The sequence below is a fragment of the Microtus pennsylvanicus genome, chromosome 7 (assembly GCF_037038515.1).
Source record: "Microtus pennsylvanicus isolate mMicPen1 chromosome 7, mMicPen1.hap1, whole genome shotgun sequence".
Classification (NCBI taxonomy): domain Eukaryota; kingdom Metazoa; phylum Chordata; class Mammalia; order Rodentia; family Cricetidae; genus Microtus; species Microtus pennsylvanicus.
Genome location: NC_134585.1, coordinates 119,220,768 through 119,235,090, shown reverse-complemented (window position 1 = coordinate 119,235,090; position 14,323 = coordinate 119,220,768). Strand labels below are relative to the sequence as shown.

Sequence of the window (14,323 nt, the reverse complement as noted above, 5' to 3'; positions counted from 1 at the left end):
AATTTGTGATTCTTCTACCCTATAGTTGCTGAGAGTATAGGAGTAATTGTCATTGGAGTTTTAGAGGAAGAAAGTGAAAAAGCCAGGATTTTTAGAAAGGCTCCTGGTAGCAGAATTAAAATCCGATGGGGAGCCGGGCCGTGGTGGCGCACGCCTTTAATCCCAACACTCGGGAGGCAGAGGCAGGCGGATCTCTGTGAGTTCGAGGCCAGCCTGGTCTACAAGAGCTAGTTCCAGGACAGGAACCAAAAAGCTACGGAGAAACCCTGTCTCGAAAAAATAAAAAAATAAAAATCTGTTGGGGGAAAGGAGCTTGCCCCGGAGCCTTTAATTCCAACACTCAGGAGGCAGAGGTAGGAGACTCTGTATGAGGTGGAGGCCAGCCTGCTCTGCATAGACAGTTCCAGGCCAGTCGGGGCTATCCAATGAGACCCTGTCTGAAACAAACAAACAAACAAAAAAGCGGGTGGCGAGGAGGGGAACTCCTGATACTGTCCCTAGGCTCTGCCCAAGAGTGGCTAGGACAACCTGGAGGAGAAGGCTTATAGGCTGGCTTTGGAACCGCTCGACACTCGGCTGCTTTTGCCTGTAACGCCGGACTTCCACCATTGGCTGCCGCCCGCAGGAACTAGTGTAGAGCGCCGATCTCCGCGCACCGGCGCTGGACTAGGGGCTGCTGGATGGCAGCGCTGTCTCCGTGGGCAGCATGAGTTTGGCGGGGGGCCGGGCCCCTCGGAAGACCGCTGGGAACCGGCTTTCCGGGCTCCTGGAAGCCGAGGAGGAAGATGAGTTCTACCAGACCACTTACGGGGGTTTCACAGAGGCAAGAGCTGGGCCCAGGAAGAGGGAGGGAGGAAGCGGAGGCTCGAAGGGAAAAACCCTGGACAAAGAGGAAGGGGGCGGGGAGTAGAGAGGTGTTCTGAGAGCTAATGCTCCTGCCTGCACGGCGGAGTCGGGAGGAACACCGTGTGTGTCTCTCTGTCTTTGTGTCTGTGTGTCGGCTTTGCAGTTTCCTTGTCCTGCTGTCGGGTTATTTACAAGAAGAAACCACTTCAGAAACAGAAGCTTAGCATACTCCGTTTGCAGCTTTCAAATCCCTGTACTGTTTTCTTAGATGACCCTTTTATTGGCTGTTCTAAGAGAATCCCTATTTATTTTCCATCATAGAAACAAGATTTCGGTCTAATTAAATTTGGCTTCTTTTCATTCTCTGATTGGTTTGTAAGGTCTGTAACACTAGAGTTCGGTTTTTTTACGTCCGGGGCTGACTCTTGGCTAAATTTTTATTAACAGAAACTATTCATTGATTGAATATATGTTGAGCACCCAGGTCAGCGTACCATATATGATAGGTCGTGGTGTGCTCCTTGAAAACATCAAAAACTGTCCTGGAAGCCGGGCGATGGTGGCGCACGCCTTTAATCCCAGCACTCGGGAGGCAGAGGCAGGCGGATCTCTGTGAGAGTTCGAGACCAGCCTGGTCTACAGAGCTAGTTCCAGGACAGGCTCCAAAGCCACAGAGAAACCCTGTCTCGAAAAACCAAAAAACCAAACAAACAAACAAACAAAACAAAAACAAAAACTGTCCTGGAGTTGGGACTATAGTTTGTGGCTTAGTGATAGACCACTTGCCTAGTAAGCCCTAAATCCTGTATTACCAACTCTATCCTGCAGGGGAACTGTCTGGATTTTCAGTCAACTAAAATACTTTTTTTTTTTTTTGGAGACAGAGTTTCTTTGTGTAGCCCTGGCTGTCCTGGAACTCACTTTGTAGACCAGGCTGGCCTCAAACTCAGAGCGATCCACCTGCTTCTGCCTCCCAAGTGCTGAGATTAAAGGCATGTTTCAGAACTACCTGACTCAACTAAGATACTTTATGATAAAGACTTAAAATCAGGGAAACATGAGATGTTATGTATGGTAACAGGTGAGAGGTTTGCGTTTTGTGTTTTAAATTGCATTATATTTTGTGTGCATGCTCTGAGGGCAGAGGGCAGCTTGCGGGAGTTCGATGTCTCCATCCATCCTAAGAGCCCCAGGCATCAAATCCAGGTGGTCAGGGTTGGACAGCAAACTGCTTTACCCACTAGCCATATGAAGGCCCCAGAGTGGGGAAGGATAAGCACTCACAGGGAAATTTAAACAGAGGACATTATAAAAAGCAGACCTTGGTTGGATGAAGAGTGGGGGAGAAGAAGATGAAACAGAGTGTGTGGAGGCCCTGGAGTCCTGGCCTGAGACCAAGGCGTCTGCTTTTGTTCTCTGCGAGAACAAAGATTGGTATGGCTAGAGGGTGTAGACCTCAGCTGGATTTGTTTTGGGTTTTTTGTTTTGTTTCTTAGAAACAGGGTTTTTCTCTTTGTAACAGTCCTGGCTGTCCTGGAACTCACTTTCTACATGGCCCTGACTGTCTTGGAGCTCACTGTGTAGACCACTCTGGCCTCACAGACATCCCTCCTTCTATGCCCAGCTTAGGTGCCCCCTCCCAGGAGTACCACCTTCCACGTAGCCCTGGAGCTCGCTTTGTACACCAGACTGTCCTGGAACTCAGAAATTCCCCGCCTTTCCCTCTGACTGCTGGGGTTCAAGGCGTGCATCACTGTGCCTGGCCTTATGTCGTTTGTTTAAAATGGGGTTACTTAGCCAACCTCAAAGTTGAGGCAGCCTCTTGCCTCAGACTCCTGAGTCCTGGAATTGCAGGCACTTGTCACTGCCCTCGGTGTCCCCCTGCCGTCTCCTGTCAGATTCTGTGGGACAGGGAGGCAGCATTAAGCAGGCTGACTTCTCATCTAGAGGTCTGAGATGAGGCATCAAAGTTCCATCATTAAAAATAAAACGGAAAAAAGATTACTCTAGGGCTGGTAATCTCAGGGGGATGGACAGCTGGGTCGCCTCCAGTTCCAGGCCACCTGGGCTGTTTCCAGTTCCGTCCTGACTGTGTGTGTGTGTAACTAATGAGATAAGCCTAAAGAGGGCAGAGGCAGAAAAGAAACATGGACAAAGGCTAGCTGAGGATGTCACTGTTGTTCAGGGCTAATTTGCTTAGTGTGCCTGAAGACCTGGGTTCCATTTCCCAGCACTGTGGGAAGAAGGTGGGTATGGGACAGTGTTGTAGGGTGGAAGGGAGATTTTTGGAAGAAGAGTAGACAAGACCTTATGACTAACTAGGAGCTTCTATGTGCACAGCTTTAGTAAACTAGTTTAAAATAGATCTCTCTTCATCCTTCCTCCAAGATTCATTTTCCTGTTCCTGTCATTTTATGAGATGTTATTTAATAGGTGCACTTTATGCTTCCAAGAAGGATTTAAGAAAGGTTACAGTAGGAAATTAGGAGCGATAAAAATAGAAAATGAGCGGAACAAAATATGCTGTATTAATGTATGAAATTTTTAGACTAAGTAAAAATATTAATTTTCTTCAAAAATCAGAAGTAATTGTGCCAAGAATCTATGCTAAGGTGGAAATGGCATTTGATAGCTGTGAGCTTCCTAGCAGCCAGACTGAATTTGTCCTTTTGTAAGACTGAAGTATACAGTGTATTAAGAAAGGCAAACTTACTTAGTGTTAAATTCTTGGGAGAATTTCTCATTATTTCCTTCCATGAGGTTCAACTAAAGTAATCATGGATTTGGTGGATGGAGAGCATTCTGGAAAGGAGCCCAGTGCTGCGACACTAAATCCACAGTGTAGTAGAGACATCAGATTGGGCCCACTCGGGACTTGATCTACCACTCTGTGATGTGGCTTAGAGCAGGGCTGAGGGAGTTAATGTCTTCTGAGAGTCTTTCACACAGTGGCTCAGAAGAATAGTGCTCATTTGTGCTGGACTGAACTCTGGCGGGCTTGGGATTTCAACCGTTTGTTATTTGCTTGCTTTGGCAACATGTGTACCACAGTTAATCCGCTAGTTGAATCACTGAAGAGCGAGCACTGCTTGAGGTGCCCAGTACAGCTGACTTCCCCTCATCAAGTGATGTCCCCCCTTTCCAGTGTAGCTGCCATTTAAATCTTGACCAGTACTACCTCAGGTTGCACTTGAGGTTCTGTACCCTAGCCCTTCTAATACCCACAACTTTCTCAAACATTCCATGTGCGTACCCCACATCCTCAGTGGCTTCCGTCGTCCATAGTAGTATTCAAATGGCTTTCTGTCCCAACACAGATGAAGAACACATTTCTCTCAGTAACTACCTCAGCAGTGATGATCAGCAATGGGTCAGATGAGGGGGGGGGTGAAGCCACCGGCCAACAGATTGAGTTATAAGTTTATTACTTTGACATTTAAATTTTCCAAGGGGCTGGAGTTGAGATAAGAGCAGTTGCTGCTTTTGCAGAGGACCTGGATTTGGTTTCCAACACCTTCATGATAGTTCACGGCCATCATAACTTTTTTGTGTTCTTTGGTATTTTGAAACAGGGTTTCTCTGTGTAGCCCTGACTGTCCTAGAACTCGCTCTGTAGACCAGGCTGGCCTTAAGATCACAGAGATCCGCCTGCCTCTGCCTCCCAAATGCTGGTATTAAAGATGTGCACCACCACCACCTGGCTCATTCATAACTCTTACTTTTAAAGGATCTGATTCCCTGATTCCCCTTCTGGCCTCCTTGAGCACTAGGCACACACCTACACATGCACATACACACATGCCAGCAAAATGCATATCCACATACAATAAATACGTTTCTCCATTGGGAAAATGCTAGACTTCTTTTGAACCTAGAGAAGTCACTGTTGGAACTAGAGCAGTCAGCTAACGCGCTCCTCTTTTCCTTTCTGTCATTTGTTTATGGGGCGGGTCATGTGCCACCCCTTCTGTCGTTTGTGGGGAGGGTCGTGTGCCACCCCTAATCGTGAAAGCCGAAGGACAACGTGTCTTGGCATTGGTTTTGTCTACCAGGTGGCAAGCTTCTCTACCTGCTGAACCATCTCACTGGCTATAATACAGTTTCGTAGCAGGGGAAACTCTGTGCTTGGGTCTAAGTCCTTATTCCATAAATAGCTGTGCGTGTGTCTGCCTTCCCACCTACCTGTGATTCATTCCTCCCCCTTGGCTGTTTTAAACACTACCATGTATTAAATCAAGACTCATGTCCTTTTTGTCCTTCAGGGTAGTACAGGTTCAGCAAGCTTCAGTTAGCTCACATCTGGCTCACTACCATGAGACTGTCTTTAGAAAAACAGAGCCAGGGCCTAGAGAGATGGCTCAGTGCTGAAGAGAATGTCCTGCTGCTCTTTCTGCACTCAGTGCCCAGCGTGCTGTCTTCTGAACTCTGTAGGGCCTTCACTCACCCAGCACACCCACACATAAATAAAATCCTGAAGAAAGAGAAGAAAACTTTCACAGCCTCTGGCTTTTTGTAAAGGAGTCTAAAGCTTAGACTCTTGGACTACCAGGCTGTTCTGATTTGCAACTTTTTTTTTTTAACTTAAGCATCTTTAATGGAAGTTGTATATGAGACACTACTCCTGCTTCTTCTCAATCGTTTCTTCTTGTGTTTGTCCTTCTCCTTTCCTGCTGCTGAGACTTGGCTTCCCTTCCAGGATCTTTTGTGGTCTTTGTTCAGCTTTAGCCTGGTGCTAACCACCTTGCTGGGGAGCATGATCACATGGACAGTTGTGCTATTAACCTTTTCTCACTGCACTTGCTCAGTGTAGATGACGTATTTCTCACTGCACTCGCTCAGTGTAGATGACATTTCTCACTGCCCTCAGTGTAGATGACGTATTTCTCACTGCACTCAGTGTAGACGACGTATTTCTCACTGCACTTGCTCAGTGTAGATGACGTATTTCTCACTGCCCTCAGTGTAGATGACGTATTTCTCACTGCACTCAGTGTAGACGACGTATTTCTCACTGCCCTCAGTGTAGATGACGTATTTCTCACTGCCCTCAGTGTAGATGACGTATTTCTCACTGCACTCAGTGTAGATGATGTATTTCTCACTGCACTTGCTCAGTGTAGATGACGTATTTCTCACTGCACTTGCTCAGTGTAGATGACGTATTTCTCACTGCACTCAGTGTAGATGACGTATTTCTCACTGTACACTTGGACCACTTTGCCAACCTGCTGGCCTTTGTAGTGTCCCCGGACAACCTGAACTTCATGCTCCTTTTGAATGGGCAGAGATTGAACATTGTGCTTCTGTCTCAGCTCTTATAAAGAGGGGAAGACAAAGCTGGTCTGTGGTAGCACACGCTTTAATCCCAGCACTTGGGAGGCAGGTGGATCTCTATGAGTTCGAGGCCAACCTGGTCTATAGAGTGAGCTCCAGGACAGCCAAAGCTACACACAGAAACCTTGTCTTGAAAAACCAAAAAGAAGAGGGGAAGACATGGCCCTTCTCCGAATGTGAGGTGCACTAAAAAGCCATTTGAGGTTCTTGCTTCAGTCAGAAGCCTCAAAAGGATTGAATTTCATTTTGGCGGCTGCAATCAGCGATAGCCATAGAAGGTTACTGTTGTTTTGCGTCAAGGATTCTCTAAGTAGGTCTGGCTGTCTTAGAACTCACTATGTAGAACAGGCTGGTTTCACAGAGATCCACCTGCCTCTGCCTCCTGAGTGCTGGGATTAAAGGCCTGTGCCACTAATGCCCAGTTTGCAGTTTTTTTGTTTTTTATTTAAAATACCAGTAGGGATTGAACCCAGGATCTATCACATGCTAAAAAAGCACTCTACTGTTGAGCTGTAGTTCCAGGCAGAAGCGTAGCCCAGACTGTCCCCAAACTCACGATCCTTTCTGGTATCTGTCACCACATTTGGCTGATTTTGTTCTTATCTATGTAGGGGTTCTTAGTTTTATTTCATGTATTATTTTTTATTTTTTATTATTTTTGTTTATTTATTTTTGGTTTTTTGAGACAGATTTTTCTTTTCTTTTTTTTTTTTTTGAGACAGGGTTTCTCTGTGGTTTTGGAGCCTGTCCTGGAACTAGCTCTTGTAGACCAGGCTGGTCTCGAACTCACAGAGATCCGCCTGCCTCTGCCTCCCGAGTGCTGGGATTAAAGGCGTGCGCCACTACCGCCCGGCATTTTTCTATATAAAAACACTGCTTGTCCTGGAACTTTGTAGACCAGGCTGGCCTCAAACTCACAGAAATCCTCCTACCTCTGCCTCCTGAGTGCTGGGATTAGAAGTGTATGCCCTTTTTATTTATTTATTAAAAGTGTATGCCTTTTAATTTTTATTTTCTGTATGTGGTGGATGTTTTGTTTATATGATTGTTTTTACACCAAATGTATATACTGCTCGTGGATGTTAGAAGAGGTAGGGTACCCTAGAACTGGAGTTATAGGTGGTTGTCAACTGCTTTGTGGGTACCTAGACCTGAACTTGGGTCTTCCAAAAGTACAGTTAATGCTGTCTTTCTAGCCCCAGTTTCTGTGTTTTTGAGACAAGGTTCCATGTTCCTCAGGCTGGCCTCAAACTAGCAACATGGCCAAAGACGGCTTTGAATTTGTTTTTTGTTATTGTTGTTTTTAATTTTTTATTTTTATGTGCATTGGTGTTGTGCCTGTATGAGGGTATTAGAGCCCCTGGAACTAGGGCTACAGACAGTTGTAGCTGCCATGTGGGTGCTGGGAATTGAACTTGGGTCCTCTGGTAGAGCAGTGAGTGCCCTTAACCGCTGAGCCATCTCTCCAGCCCACAATGACTTTGAACTTGTAATCCTTCTGCGTCCACCTACTTAGCCTGAGATTGCAATTGTGCAACCCTATGCCCAGACAATGCAGTGTTGGGGATTGAATGCAAGGCTCATTCATGCTAGACAAGCATTCTACTAACCGAACTTTGTCCTCAGCCCCTATTTAGCTGTTTGGGGACTAGCATCTCTTCTAACCCAGGCTTGACCTGAGCCACTAACTAGCCAAGGAATTTTATATCTATATTTCCTTGTGTTAGAACACACTTATTTATTTATTTATTTGTGTTTTGTTTCAAGACTCATTCTGTAGCTTATGCTGCCCAAACCTCACCGTGTAACCAGGTTCCCTTCAAACCCACAGCAGTCTTCTTGCCTAGGCTTTAGTCATGAACCACCATGACTCATGGCTCAGCTTCAACTTCTTTTTACAACTGTGTCCTATCCTTCAGTAGATGAGGCCAAAGCACATCCTTTAGATCCCCAGCGATTAATAAGGTATTATAGTTGATATAGGCCAGTTGTCTGTAACACCAGAAGGCAGTGGTACTCACTAGGAACCATCATCTAGAAAGGCTTTGTCGTGGGGGCGAAAAGATAAGTAGGAAAGACTCTAAGAGTTCCTGTCAGGGGAGTGAGTTAGTCCACTTCCTCCCCAAGAATATGTACAGTGCCCGCCAGTTCTCATCTCCCCTTGTCCTCAGGAATCTGGAGATGATGAGTATCAGGGGGACCAGTCTGATACGGAGGATGAGGTAGACTCCGACTTTGACATTGATGAAGGAGATGAACCATCCAGTGACGGAGAAGCAGAAGAGCCCAGAAGGAAGCGCAGGGTTGTCACCAAAGCCTATAAGGTACAAAGGAACCTTTTGGAAACCTTTGTGTGTGTGTGTGGGGGGGATTGGGGTGGGTTGGTTTTTTTGTTTTGTTTTGTTTTTTGTTGTGCAACCCTGTCTGGCCTCAGACTCAAGGATGTTTGCCTGCCTCTGCCTCCATGTGCTGGGATTAAAGTCGTGCTCTTTGGACTACCTTAATTGTATTCTCTTACTGGGTGCTAGTTTTCTCTGATAAAGTCCTCACCTTTACCCTTATCTCTTATGTTTTCTTGTGTCTGATTCTAATTTGTCCCCAGGAGCCTCTAAAAAGCTTGAGGCCTCGAAAGGTCAGCACTCCAGCAAGTAGCTCTCAGAAGGCCAGAGAGGAGAAGGCACTGCTGCCCCTGGAGCTACAGGAAGACGGCTCTGACAGTGAGTTAAAATGTTCTGCGTTACGTTTACTAAGGTGATAACTACTGTGTGTAAGGAGGATCCTGTCGACGTGTATACGTGTGCCTACTTGAGCGTATGTGCACTTGTGTGCACAGATGCATGCAGAAGCAGAAGAGCTAAAGGTACCATTCTCTGGGGGAGGGTTGTTACGTGTGTGCCAGTGTCTGAGCTGCAGTGGCATGATTGCTCAGCAAGCACTTGAGCGACTGAGCCGGCTCTTCAGCTCAGGAAATTCTTATTCTTAGAAATAGACCTGGGCCTGATGGTGCAGACCTGTAATCAGAACTCTCTCGCAGAAACTGCAGCAGGAGAATTTCAAGTTCAAGGCCACCCAACAGTTTAGTGAGAATGTCTCAAAATAAAAAAATATGAGGTGGTGGCGCACGCCTTTAATCCCAGCACTCGGGAGGCAGAGGCAGGCGGATCTCTGTGAGTTCGAGGCCAGCCTGGTCTACAAGAGCTAGTTCCCGAACAGGAACCAAAAGCTACAGAGAAACCCTGTCTCGAAAATCAAAAAAAAAAAAAAAATATGAGGGCTGAGAAGATGTCTTGATAGGTAAAGGTGTTCGCTGAGAAGATATCTTGATAGATAAAGGTGTTCACTGCAAAGCCTAATGACCTGAGTTCTGTCCCTAGGACCACATGGTGGAAAGAGAACCAAGCCCTAAAAATTCTCTGATTTCCACATGAGCTGCCCCCCCATAGATGAATGTAATAAAAAAGGTTAAGGTACTAATAAAATATAACTATGAAAAGGTGTGGAGATTTAACCAGTGATGACATACTTACTTCCCAATACCACAAAAAAATAAAAAGACTAAAATATTTAAGAAAATCTGTATACAACTTAATTCTTAAGTCATTAAAAAATAGTAATCTACAGAAGGAAACAGGGTGTGATGTTTACAATAGATGATGTGACTAAAGGCTGCAGACATTATTATGCTTGCTAACATTTTTATAAGCTTAAATTTTTTTTTTAATTTTTACCTTCATATTTTTTGTAAGCTTAAATGGTTGAGTTTGTTTTTTGGTTTTGTTTGTTTTGTTTAATTTTTAGCTGGGCATGATGGCACATGTCTTTAATCACATTGCTCCAGATGCAGAGGCAGGACATCTCTGAATTCAAGGTCAGACTGGCCTCCATAGTTCCAGGACAGTCAGGGCTACTACATTGTTGGAAGCCTGTCTAACGAGAAAAAAAAGAAAAGAAAGGAAAAATAAAAAGAGAGAGAGACTACAGAAATGAATTGAAAGATTTCTTCCCATCTCACTTCCTGCAGGTCGGAAGTCTATGCGTCAGTCTACAGCCGAGCACACGCGGCAGACTTTCCTTCGGGTTCAAGAGAGGCAGGGACAGTCGCGGAGGCGGAAGGGTCCCCACTGTGATCGACCACTCACCCAGGAAGAGCTGCTCAGGGAGGCCAAGATCACAGAGGAGCTGAACTTACGATCGCTAGGTCAGTTGTGGTTTGAGGAAAGGAGGTGGAGACACTGAGGCCGCAGGAGAAAAGCTGACCCCTGCAGGATCAGAGGAATGGAGATTTGAGGCAGAATAATTAGAAGGTTCACATTTAATAGTCCCAACTATTAAAGGTGCACGCCTTTAATCCAGCACTTGGGAGGCAAAGACAGGTGATCTCTGTGAGTTCAAGGCCAGCAAGAGCCACTTGAGGAGAGCATGTCTCCCTCACAGACAAACAAGGGGAACTGTCCTCAGGAATTGTATCTTGGCTGAGAACTGGACACACTGTCTGGTCGTCATGTTGGGGTGAAGAGCAGGTTGCCGGGCTGTGGGGTTGGAAGGAATATGCTGAGGAATGAAGGGGTTCCTATCACAAGGCCTCTGCCTACCTGAGATTCTTCCCGTACTGAGTGAGTAAGGACCCTGTGTGTATTTGAGAAAGGAAGGACTTGTGCCAGAGTGGCAGTGATTAGATTGATAAGTAAGATCATAGGACAGGGCCATGAGATCTGTGATGGCTCAGTCGTAAAGGCACTTGCCAACATCCCCGTTGGCCCGAGTTTGATCCTTGGAATCCACGTGATATACGCAGGGAACTGACTCCATAAAGTTCCCTCTGACCTCTGCATGTGTGCGCACATACATATATAAACACTCGTAAATACATAAATGTAACTTAAATAGACCATGAGCCAGAGCTAGAGTGTGGGAAAAGGAAAACTGATCATTTCCTCATTTCTCCTTTGCCCCTGAAGAGACCTATGAAAGGCTTGAGGCTGACAAAAAGAAGCAGGTTCACAAGAAGCGGAAGTGCCCTGGGCCAATCATCACCTACCATTCAATGACGGTGCCACTCGTTGGGGAGCCCGGTCCCAAGGAGGAGAATGTGGATGTGGAAGGGTGAGTAACTCCCGTGCCCCTGGCTTCTCCCCCATCCCACTGCTCACCGCACATCTCAGATCTCATCCCTTCCTGTAGCCCAGGCTAGTCCCAAACTCATGATCTACCTGTGTCTTTCTCTTTACTACTTAGTACTGGGATCGCAAATGTGAATCACCATGCCTAGTTTTTATTTGTTTGTTTCCTGAAACAGGGTTTCTGTGTGCAGCCCTGGCTGTCCTTGAACTCGCTCTGTAGACCAAAGCTGGCCTCAAACAGAGATCTGCCTGTGGAGTTAAATGCATGCTCCCCACCTAGCATTTTTATTTTATTTATTTCATGTTAAATGTGTATCAGTGTTTTGCTTGGGAGTATGAAGAAGGGGACAGATACCTTGTAACTGGAGTGGAAAATGGTGTGAGTTACACTTTGGGCTCCCATATCTTCAGGAGAGTAGCCAGTGCTCTTTTTTTTTTTAAAAAAAAAAACATTAGTTATTATGTATACAGTGTTCTTCCTGCAGGCCAGAAGAGGGCATCAGATGTGGTTGCTGGGAATTGAACTCAGGACCTCTGGAAGAGCAGTCAGTGCTCTTAACCTCTGAGCCATCTCTCCAGCCCAGCAGCCAGTGCTCTTAATTACTGAATCATCTTTCCAGCCCCATGTCCAGCTTTTTGTTGTTGTTTTTGTTTGTTGTCTCTGCAGTGGCTTAAAACTCAGGGAATCATTTTCCCTCCACCTCTTGAATACTGATGTTACAGGCATGAACCACCACACCCAGCCTGACTTCTTCCTCTCTCTGGCTCTTATCTTCTCCTCAGCATTTTGTATTTTCTGTCTTTTGCCCTCAGACTTGATCCTGCTCCTGCAGCTTCTGCATTGACCCCGCACACTGGGACTGGAGCCGCCGGCGCTCCTGCTCACTGCTCACGCACCTTCATCACATTTAGTGATGATGCAACATTTGAAGAGTGGTTCCCCCAAGGGCGCCCCCCGAAGGTCCCTGTGCGGGAGGTCTGCCCAGTGACCCACCGTCCAGCTTTGTACCGCGACCCTGTAACAGACATACCCTATGCCACTGCTCGAGCCTTCAAGATCATTCGTGAGGCCTACAAGAAGTACATCACTGCCCATGGACTGCCACCCACTGCCTCGGCCCTCGGCCCCGGTCCCCCAGCCCCTGAGCCACTCCCTGGCTCTGGGCCCCGGGCCTTGCGGCAGAAAATTGTCATCAAGTAGACGCTTGCTCCTTAGAAACGTCTTTCTTCTGCCGACCTGGGCTCACAGGTCCGCTGTTCCCTTTGTCCTCGCTCATCTTTGCTCTGGGTTTTGTTTTTTGTTTTAAATCATTTCCTTCCCTAGTTCATTCTGGTTTTGTTTTGTTGTTTTTTCAATTCTAATAAAATGGCAAAATCCCTTTTGTGTGGTGTGTAGGGTTGGAGGCAAGATATGAATGTGTTAGAGTATAGGTATATTTGAGTTGTTTAGTTTTGTTTGTGATAGCGTTGAACACGTGGCATTGTTCATGCTGGACAAATGGTCCGCCACTGAGATACCCCCTCAGCCTTGTATGTTTTCTCCCTCTTTCCCTTCCTCTTCTTTTTTCTCTCTTTTTTAAGACAGGGGTCTCTACCTAGCCTAGGCTGGCCTCAGGATCTCCCTGCCTTTGCCTCCCAAGTGCTAGAATTTGTTTTGGCTGTCACACCTGTCCCTATATCTTTTTTATTGTTTTATAGCACTTTTTATGAACTTTCAAACCACCTTGTTATTTTTTTTCAAATCTCCACACGGGGCTTCTCTGTAGCCCTGGCTGTCCTGGAATTCGCTCTGTAGACCAGGCTGTTCTTAAACTCACAGAGATCCACCTGCCTCTGCCTCCTGAGTGTTGGGATTAAAGGCCTGTGCCACCACCGCCCGGCCTTGTTTCTTTATTTTTAAAACAGAAGTTCTTACTAAATTGTTCTGGGTAGTTTCAGACTCCTGGGCTCAGGCAGTCCTTCAGCCTCAGCCTTCCAAGTGCTAGGCCTAGAGGCGAAATTGCGGTCCTTGCTCTGTCTTTTATTAGTACATATGTATTATACAAAGTAATTGACTTCATAAAGATGCTTTTGTTCGATCCTGTCACATATTTTTATTATACTTACCCGGGTTGTTATCTAGGCAAATGTAAACTTGATCCTGTCCTTGGTACTGACTCTACTTAGGTGTAAATGTTCCTTTAAGAGACAGGCTCCGCCCACTACCGCTCTCTTTCTGCTGTCTCTTTCTCTCCCCCCCCCCCTTTCCCAGTAAACTTCCCTCTCATTTAAGCTCTGGTTGATGGCGTGTTTGTCCCCTGCCATATGATCCACGGTCCCATCTCGCACTGCATGTCATTTCATGGGTTGTCCATATTTAATTCTAAAGTATTTGTTCTTTCAACTAAAGTTAGATACCAAATCAAAATCCTTACTTGAGAGAGTGTGTGTTTGTGGGTGGTGCGCACATGCAGATGCCACCAGTGTCTTCTGTAATTCTTTCTCTTCCTGAGTCTGGGGCCATGCTTTCTAGGCTATCAGAAGCCAGCAGCCTCCAGGGATCCTGTCTCTGCCGCCCACAGAAGCTGGGGTACAACATGTGTGAAATGACCAGCTTGTTATGTAGGTATAGGAATGGCAACTCCAGTCCTCACAATTGCACAGCAGAGAACCACTTGAGCCATCTCTAGCTCCCACACCTCTTTAAAAAAATGTTTTGTAGTCAGGCAGTAGTAGCGAATGCCTTTAATTCCAGCAATTGAAAGGCAGTGGCAAGTGACTCTCTGTGAGTTCGAGGCCAGCCTGGTCTACAGTGAGTTCCAGGACAGCCAGTGCGACACAGAGAAACCCTGTCTCTAAAAAACAAAAACAAAGCCGGGCGGTGGTGGTGCACGCCTTTAATCCCAGTACTCGGGAGGCAGAGGCAGGCGGATCTCTTGTGAGTTCGAGACCAGCCTGGTCTATAAGAGCTAGTTCTAGGACAGGCTCCAAAACCACAGAGAAACCCTGTCTCGAAAAACAAAAACAAACAAAAAATAAAAGGT

At 46.2% G+C, this 14,323-nt stretch overlaps 1 protein-coding gene across 1 annotated transcript; it reads left to right on the top strand.

The window, feature by feature from the left end:
• Positions 1-630: 630 nt before the first annotated feature.
• Positions 631-12,679, top strand: Vps72 (vacuolar protein sorting 72 homolog). The gene is made up of 6 exons (XM_075978203.1): positions 631-823; positions 8,352-8,504; positions 8,783-8,897; positions 10,202-10,378; positions 11,139-11,283; positions 12,114-12,679. The coding sequence occupies exons 1-6, from the start codon at positions 707-709 to the stop codon at positions 12,499-12,501; spliced, it is 1,095 nt and encodes a 364-aa protein (XP_075834318.1). The 5' UTR covers positions 631-706; the 3' UTR covers positions 12,502-12,679.
• The last annotated feature ends 1,644 nt before the right edge of the window (positions 12,680-14,323 follow it).